Source organism: Larimichthys crocea, chromosome XI (genome assembly GCF_000972845.2).
Source record: "Larimichthys crocea isolate SSNF chromosome XI, L_crocea_2.0, whole genome shotgun sequence".
Lineage (NCBI taxonomy): Eukaryota > Metazoa > Chordata > Actinopteri > Sciaenidae > Larimichthys > Larimichthys crocea.
In genome coordinates this window covers 3,900,139-3,908,934 of record NC_040021.1, presented here as the reverse complement: position 1 = coordinate 3,908,934, position 8,796 = coordinate 3,900,139, and the positions used below count along the sequence as shown (strand labels likewise).

The window sequence follows — 8,796 nt, the reverse complement described above, 5'->3', positions numbered from 1 at the left end:
TTTCAGTTTGTTGTTACTGACTGTTTCAGTTTGTTGTTACTGACTGTTTCAGTTTGTTGTTACTGACTGTTTCAGTCTGTTGTTACCTCCTCAGATTTACTGACTGTTTCAGTCTGTTGTTGTCACCTCCTCAGTGTTACTGACTGTTTCAGTTTGTTGTTACCTCCTCAGATTTACTGACTGTTTCAGTCTGTTGTTGTCACCTCCTCAGTGTTACTGACTGTTTCAGTTTGTTGTTGTCATCTTCTCAGTGTTACTGACTGTTTGTTGTCATCTTCTCAGTGTTACTGACTGTTTCAGTTTGTTGTTGTCCTCTCAGTGTTACTGACTGTTTCAGTTTGTTGTTGTCCTCTCAGTGTTACTGACTGTTTCAGTTTGTTGTTGTCATCTTCTCAGTGTTACTGACTGTTGTCACCTTCTCAGATTTACTGGCTGTTTGTGGTGACCTCCTCAGTGTTACTGACTGTTTGTTGTTACTGACTGTTCGTGGTGACCTCCTCAGTGTTACTGACTGTTTGTGGTGACCTCCTCAGTGTTACTGACTGTTTGTGGTGACCTCTGTCTGCAGGCCTGCGGTCGGTGAAGCTGGGCGAGCAGTGTGAGGCCGTGGTTCTCTTCCCCAAACTCTTCCAGAAGTATCCGTTCCCCATCCTCATCAACTCCGCCTTCCTGAAGCTGGCAGACATCTTCAGACTCGGGTATGGATGCTGACGGAATATAAAGATTTCTAGTTTTAGTTATGCTCATAACTTACATCTATCATACATATAGTTATCAGTTTATCAGGAACACTGGTAGCCCTGTGATAGATAGATGGATGGATGACTTTATTAATCCCCAAAGGAAAACAGCAGCAGCAAATCATCAACTAACTATAAACTGTGATGGAGATATGGTAGCAATAATGACAGTAGTAATATGTGTAGTGGACGTCATGCAGCACCCACGATCCACGAGAACCTGCTGGATGAGAGAGCACAGAAACTCCGGGGAAGAAGTTTAGTTAGTAACATGCATTGATGAGACATGTGAGAGAGACAGAGACAAACAGACAGACAGATTTCAGTGAAGGAAGATGTGACTGCATCTTCAACCAATACCGTGCCTGACTAGGCATAACCCAGAAAGAAAGAAAGAAAGAAAGAAAGAAAGAAAGAAAGAAAGAAAGAACATGTGGTTCTACCTCTAAAAAAAATATACACATGAAAATATACATATGGACACTTGTGCAATAACTTGTGACAGAGCGCTGTTATGAAATCAGCTGTTGCAGAGTGAGTCTCCTCTCTGCGCAGAGCCGAGTCATCATACAGAGTTATGGCAGTTGGTAGGAATGACTTCCTGTAACGACATCTGACTGAAACTGTTGTCTGATCCGGAGGCCGCGTAGTGGACGAGAGTCCATGTTTACCGAGCTGTACGTAATAAACAAAGCTCAATGCATTGAGGGCGTCTGTTGGACGTACAAAGCTATTGAAAGACACTTGGTGCTCTGATTCAAATCACTCAGTAGTAACACATCTACGATATGTGAAATTGCGACCTTAACGTGATGGCGAGGTTTGCATATCTCTGTCATCCTGGGAGCTGTATTGTCGTTGTTGGTAAGGAGGGTGGTGAAACGGGTTCTTTGTTTATATAAAAGTTTGTCTCTCTGATTTCAGGAACAACTTTCTGCGTCTCTGTGTGCTGAAAGTCACTCAGCAGAGCGAGAAACATCTGGAAAAGATCCTCAACGTGGACGAGTTTGTCAAAAGGGTGTTTTCAGTCATCCACAGCAACGATCCTGTGGCCAGAGCCATCACTCTGAGGTAATCATTTAACGTTACGCTATACAGATTTTACATTTATATTTATTTATTCTCTCTATCCGAGGCTTAAAACAAACTGCTACCTGTTGTTCCTTCCACGTAGGATGTTAGGTAGTCTGGCCTCCATCATCCCGGAGAGGAAGAACGCTCACCACAGCATCCGTCAAAGTCTGGACTCTCACGACAACGTAGAAGTGGAGGCCGCGATATTTGCTGCTGCGAGCTTCTCTGCACAGTCAAAGTAAGGAAGACTGTTGCTTCACCTGAGATGTAGTGCATGTGTGTATATATATATATGGTGATGGTTTATGTGTTTTCTTTCCTTTTCAGGGACTTTGCTGCTGGGATTTGCAACAAAGTCAGTGAGATGATTCAAGGTAAAATCTAAAAAGATCACTATTACATTACCCTTTTTATTCAGTAGCTGTCCAAACCTTAAATAAAAACACTGTAGTCCACCTTAAAATAAACAAATTCAGTCTTTATTGAAATACTCCACAAGTCATTTACACCTCACGGTGGATATCATATCAAGATATATGAAACCTGTGTCATTAAAGTGCCACTAATACTAATAGAGTGCTTCATTTGATACCTGCGGTCAAAGAAGCCATTGTCCCGGTGAACACAGTGCTTAATGCAGGGCTTCGTCGCGTTACTTGTATTTCCAGTTTTTCCTAAATTATTCCCTCCAGGCTTTATGGATTTATTTGTATCAGGAGTGTGTAGCATAGCCACACTTTAGGACCTGAACTCCTTCAACTCCACAGCTTGGAGATGCTGCATGTGGCTGCAGTCAAGTCAAAGAATACTTGGCTGCAAGCAAAACCACAAAAAATATTTCTTTTTTTGGATGTGATCGAATGCAGGTATCGTTTGAGTTATTAAGCTTTCTGTTCAGCAGCTTTTGTGTTTGTTTGCCCGTCTGTCCTCCAGGTTTAGACACTCCCGTGGAGCTGAAGCTGAAGTTGATCCCCATGCTGCAGCACATGCACCACGAAGCCAGCTTGGCCTCCAGCAGCAGAGAGCTTCTACAGCACCTGGTCAACTCTTACCCCTCCACCCCCATGGTCATCGTCACCCTGCACACCTTCACCCAGCTGGCTGCCTCCTCCCTCATCGATATTCCAAAGCAGGTACAGCTGTAAAAATCATCAGGTTTTATGTTATTTTATATTATTAAAGCTCGGGAAAAGCTCAATTTGCACATGTGAAAGCATGTATTTACTACTCGGCCTTGTTCGAGTTCTTCTGTCTTTGGGGAAATAAACTGCGTAACAGGAAATGAACAATTTCCGTGTGTGTACTACACCAGATACTTAAAAAAAACAGCTGCCCTGTTGGAGGAGAGGATGTCAATTTTGTGCACACAGAGTCTGCCTTCTTACTTTTGTGTCTGTCTGTGTGAATGCAATACAAATCCAGTTTTTGATCGTGATCAGAGTCGACAAACATATGTCTGGAGAGTTTGGCTGTTTAATGACATACCCATTCATTGCTACAGCTACAGCTCCTCCTCCAGTACCTGAAAGATGACCCGAGGAAAGCCGTGAAGAGACTTGCGATTAATGACCTGAAGCTTCTGGCGAAAAAGGCTCCACACCTTTGGATCAGAGAGAACACTCAGGTAGAGTTTCAAAAGGTGACGCAGGAGGGATGTTTTTTATGTTGATTGATTTAAAATCTGTAAATAACTTATTTTTTAAATCTCTGCAGACGCTGTGTGAGTGTGCCTTGACCAGCCCGTACAACAGTCTAAAGCTGGGAATGTTGGCCGTCCTCTCCACCCTCTCCGGAACAATTGCAATCAAGCAGTACTTTAATAATATGCCAGGTTTTGTCATTTTCATGTCTTTATGTCTGATCTTTAATTACGGGTTTCCGTGTTACTTGTACTGTGAAGAAGGAAACGACCTCGGGCTGATCTGTATTCCTCTCAAACATCCTCCTCAGGTACCTCTTCAGTTCCCCTCCGGCTCACTGACCTGGTTAAACTGGCACAAGAATGCTGTTACCACAGCAACCTGGCTGTGGCCGCTCACGGGATCATAGTGCTTTCCAACATCGCCATTTCCTGTCCAGAAAAAGGTTAGTCACAGCAAGTGATGGCCAGAGTAAAGAGACTCTTCTGGTGCCAGTTTCTTTTATGCGCTCCTCCTGTGGGTTAAACGCTGCTGTGCATGTTTCTCCTCCTCAGATATAGTGCAGCTGGAGCAGGACACAGTTTTGGGAGTGGAGTCTCTCCTGATGCTTTGCAGTCAGGACAACAGCCCCAGTGCACAGGCCACACTCAAAGTAAGACAACATCATGAGCTAAGACTGGAAGAATGTTTTATGTCCATTAGCTGGCATCTAATATCTGCTCAGATTTGTAATCTTGTTTACATATTCTTTGATCAGAGTCCTTGATTTAAAGTCCATGTAAAGACTTTATGATACTGAAATGTGGAGTTAGAGTTTCAAACAGTTTTTCAGTCTCAGGATTTTGTGGGCGGTCCTTAAAGGGTGTCTCGATGACACGCTGAGGCCACCCTGAGAATTCATTTTTACCTGATTCTGACACCTAATTTCGTAAACTTGATATTTTTAATCATTCAAATTTAGCTGAGTGGTTAATAACACTTTCTTCTTTTTGTCTGATATAGAACACATTTATTCTTACTTACACAGACTTTAAATAAAACCTTTTAACACATTATTTTGGGAGCAGTGTTGTGCCGTGCAGTCCATTTTTCTTCAAGCTTTCACTAAAACATAACTAACCGACCGTCGTCTGCATTATAACTCAGTAACACTCATCCCCCTTTTTTGTGTCAACCCTAGACCGCCCTCACCTCATTGGTCAAGCTGCTGAAAAGCCGACCCCACCTCAGCCAATCGGCCGTGGACTTCCTGCTGGGCCAGCTCCACTTGTCCTGCGACTCCTCTCGCGTTCTCATGTGCCACGCTCTGGCAGCCATCGCCACCCACCTGCCGGTGTTGGGCGACGGCATGCTGGGGGATCTGGTGGACCTCTACAGAGTGGCCAGTCAGTCCTCCACCGACAAGCAGCAAGAGCTTCTGGTGAGAGGGTGGCGCGTGAGTCAGAGCAGCAGCTGTTGTTTGGACAGGAGATTAAAAGCTCTCGCAACACTTCAAATGTAGATTTTATGTTCAACTTACACGTAGAAATGGAGCCACCTCAACGTCAAAGCAGCAGTTACAAAAAATCCTTCCTCGTTCTCATGCATGTCTTCTTGCCCTTCCATATCTCCGATTTTGGATTTTAACACTCGTCTCCCCCCCTGCTATGATCGCCACAGGTTTCCTTGGCAACAGTGATTTTCGTCGCCAGCCAGTCGTCTCTGTCGGCCGAGGTGAAAACCGTCATCAAGCAGCAGCTGGAGAACGTCGCCAACGGCTGGACGGTGTACCGCATCGCACGACAAGCCTCGCGCATGGTAATGTCATCTGCCCGGGCGTAAATGCCACGCCAGCATCCACTTGTTTACATTATCAGGGTGCTCAGAAGATATCATCGGTCTAGTGGCAGGTGTTGTATCTACACTCAGGCAGCCCATGAGCTGGTAAAGACGCACATAGGGCGTAGCATCTATTTATGAATGGGAGGCAAAACGTCCAGTCGTCCTGCGTCACATCGCTGACATATTATCTATTAATCCGCAGGGGTGCCACGAGTTCTCCAGCGAGCTGTACCAGAGTCTGCGGACCCGCGTGGCGTCGGAGCACTTCTACTTCTGGCTGAACAGCCTGAAAGAGTTTTCCCAGGCGGAGCAGTGCCTGAGCCACGTGGAGGACGGCGACTACAGCGGAGCCATGACCGCCATCGCCGAGGCCCTGCGCTCCTACCAAAAGGGCATCGCTTCCCTCACAGTCAGTTCACCGCCGGGGCGTCTCGCCTGTCGAAAAACATTAACGGCCACTCCTCCTGTTACTTCATGAGTGACAGACGCTTAAAGCTATCGGCAGCTCTCCGTCTGGAGCCTTGCCACTGCAGCTGATTTTCACAGCATCTAAAATTGTTAGTGGATTAGCTCCAGTAATACCTGACTGTATCTTGTTAGGCCAATTTAACAAGACCTGTGTCGCTGTTTAACTGTAGCGTTTACGAGTCGTCATCTGATTAATTTCCTCTCTCTCCAGGCTGCCAGCACTCCCCTAAGCCCGCTTACATTCCAGTGCGAGTTTATTAAGCTGCGGATCGACACCTTGCAAGCCCTGTCGCAGCTCATCTGTACCTGCAACAGCTTGAAAACCAGCCCGCCTCCTGCCATCGCCACCACCATCGCCCTCACCTCAGGCAATGATCTGCAGCGGTGCGGCCGCATCGCCATGCAGGTAACACGCTGATCCTGTCCGAATGTCGTCGAGAAAAAACGGGCCTGCTTAAACCTTTTACGGATTTGTGTAATCGAGAATATTGAACGTAATCATCAAGCTGCTGCTCTTCTTCTTTGTTCCAGATGAAGGTATGCATGGACGAGTTCAGAAGCCTCGCAGCTCGCTACGCCGACTTGCACCAGTCGTCGTTTGACGCCGATTACGCCACCCTTCGTAACGTGGAGCTGTATCCTTAAACCCGCCTTTAGTCTCTCTCTCTTTCTCTCGACGACCCAGCTGTGACGTCTTCTCTCATGTAATTTCTCTTTAACCACTCGCTCAGACAACAACAGAGCTGTCTGCTCGTGTCCCATGTCATAGAAGCGCTGATACTTGACCCACAGGCGGCCAGGTGAGAGGTGGAACCGTGCGGTCTCGATTTCACTGTGTTATTGTTCGTGTACCTTTTTGTTAATCTCCATGCATCATATTGAGTCTGTCAAGGAATGTAATCATGCTTTACTCCAGCACAATAAATGACATAGACATAGATGACGCCGTAATGAAAATAAATGCACCTTAATTAATTTAATAAAGTTTTTTCACTGTACCATGTACGTCAGTGTTCCCTGTTGAAAGTGCTTTACCATAACACACACACACTCCCCTGAAGGCATTTTCCTGGCAGACGTTTGATTGTAACAGATTGTCTCTGTCACTTTAATCTAGTTTTCAGGAGTACGGCACCGTGGGGTCGGTCCAGACTGAGAGCGAATATGAGCGACGGATGATGTCAGTCTTCAGTCACGTGTTGGAGGAAGCAGAGGGCCTCACCAAGAAACACCCTCCAGTTTCATGCCTGGTGAGATTATTGCAGAATACCTCGTGATGTTCGGTGTTTGGTGGTTTTCTTTCGCCGTACTGGTCGGGTGTCTCCTAAAAGAAGAAATTTCAGTAGGGTACATTCAGACCTTTGGATCTTTTTCCATTCATTTGAGTGGGACTAATGCGTTCTGGCTGCAGTGCTTCAGGCATGCCTGCCAAAAAAAACTGCAGCGACCTGCAGTCAGATCCAACTTAACATAGCCCGACGTCACGCTACAGCCGCCGTGGACGTCATGGACTAAACTCGGATAATCTGCCCTGTTGTGTTCTGGCTTTGTTTATTATCATGCACTCAGCTTCTAAATCTGAGTCTGACTCACAATTTATGAAGAAGTTTAATTTGATTTGAGAGAGAGGTACAGGGTGTCAGCAGGGTATTTAAAGGTTTAATGAAAATGAAATATTAAATACCTGATTAGGAGGTATTATTTTTTGAAGAATAACACGTGATTTGTTGTAAGTTTGTCGCTCAGTGTCTACTCCCTCGGTTACGAGTGCTGCTGTCAGCTGAAAGAAAGCTTACTAAACATGGGGAAACGCCCACGAACCGTCTCCGGTAATGACCAGGTATTAACCTTCAGGATTCCTGCACAAACCCTGCAGAGAGCGAGCAGTTGGGTTGAGAGACGTGGACGGTGAATGAGAGTGAGCGAGCGAGCGCCTGCGTCAGTAAAGCCGGGTTAAACTGTGAAATAAAAAGTTATTCCGTGATTATTTCATTCAGCACAAACAACACAGTGCCTGATTCTGTCTGATTGCACACTTAAATAAAGAAAGATGAGGTTAATAATGCAAACATGTCACTGTTTTGCAGCATACAGGTTGTCTCTGCGATGCCGTCATAGCTTTGCTGAAGGTCCCGCTCTCCTTCCAGAGGTATTTCTTCCAAAAGCTGCAGTCAACAAGCATTAAGGTACAGTAGAAGGACGTACAGTCACAGTAGACAGCTCTGTTCAGCTCTCTTAAGGCTGACCCATGTGTATTTTTGTTCCCCCAGCTCGCTCTCTCTCCCTCCCCACGAACTCCGAGTGAACCCATCCCAGTGCAGAACAGTCAGCAGCTGACTCTGAAGGTGGAGGGGGTGGTGCAGCATGGTTCGACTCCAGGGCTCTTCAGGAAGATCCAGTCCGTTTGTCTCAATGTCACTTCAGTCCTCCAGAGCAAGACAGGACCCGACTTCAAGGTATCCGTCCACAGATGGTGCTAGCTCTGATGTTTTTTTTAGTGAACCTTCATAACACCTCCATATTTGTCTTCCACTTTTTTAAAGATTCCACTCGACACTAAAACTAACGAGATCGAGCAGCGGGTGGAACCCCACAACGACTACTTCAGCACCCAGTTCCTGCTGAATTTCTCCATCCTGGGCACTCACACGGTCACCGTGGAGGCCTCCGTGGTGGACGAGAGCGGCATCGAGTGGAAGACCGGGCCCAAGACGACGGTGTCCGTCAAATCCCTGGAGGATCCGTACTCGCAGCAGCTCCGCCATCAGCTGCAGCAGAGCGCAGCTCAGCCCGCCCCGCAGAGAGGAGCGTACACTCGCTTTTAGTTGAACGTCCTCTCTCTCCATGCTCTTACAGTTTTTGTACATATATTTTCTCGATGATTAAAAAAAGCCTGATTTAATTTTAATGCTGCACATTTTGGTTTTTATTTTCTTTCCAAGATAACACTGCATTTCCACACATTATTGGGCTTTTCAAAATAAAAGGCAGCCACCAGAAAAAGCAAAAAAGCTTTTTTTACTTCTTTGTCTATATTCCTCATCTCATAGTAT

At 45.9% G+C, this 8,796-nt stretch overlaps 1 protein-coding gene across 1 annotated transcript in view; it reads left to right on the top strand.

Annotated features, from left to right (window-relative positions):
- Positions 1–8,796, top strand: part of ints7 (integrator complex subunit 7) — a 9,999-nt gene extending 1,203 nt beyond the window's left edge. Inside the window, exons 2-20 of the mRNA XM_019268748.2 lie at positions 569–698; positions 1,665–1,811; positions 1,915–2,052; positions 2,142–2,188; positions 2,748–2,947; positions 3,316–3,438; positions 3,528–3,645; positions 3,765–3,899; positions 4,009–4,106; positions 4,635–4,874; positions 5,114–5,251; positions 5,478–5,684; positions 5,955–6,149; positions 6,275–6,378; positions 6,475–6,543; positions 6,861–6,993; positions 7,831–7,929; positions 8,014–8,199; positions 8,287–8,796. Of these exons, the coding sequence (XP_019124293.1) occupies positions 569–698; positions 1,665–1,811; positions 1,915–2,052; positions 2,142–2,188; positions 2,748–2,947; positions 3,316–3,438; positions 3,528–3,645; positions 3,765–3,899; positions 4,009–4,106; positions 4,635–4,874; positions 5,114–5,251; positions 5,478–5,684; positions 5,955–6,149; positions 6,275–6,378; positions 6,475–6,543; positions 6,861–6,993; positions 7,831–7,929; positions 8,014–8,199; positions 8,287–8,568 (2,789 nt within the window). The 3' untranslated portion in view covers positions 8,569–8,796. The remainder of the gene's footprint in view (positions 1–568; positions 699–1,664; positions 1,812–1,914; positions 2,053–2,141; positions 2,189–2,747; positions 2,948–3,315; positions 3,439–3,527; positions 3,646–3,764; positions 3,900–4,008; positions 4,107–4,634; positions 4,875–5,113; positions 5,252–5,477; positions 5,685–5,954; positions 6,150–6,274; positions 6,379–6,474; positions 6,544–6,860; positions 6,994–7,830; positions 7,930–8,013; positions 8,200–8,286) is intronic.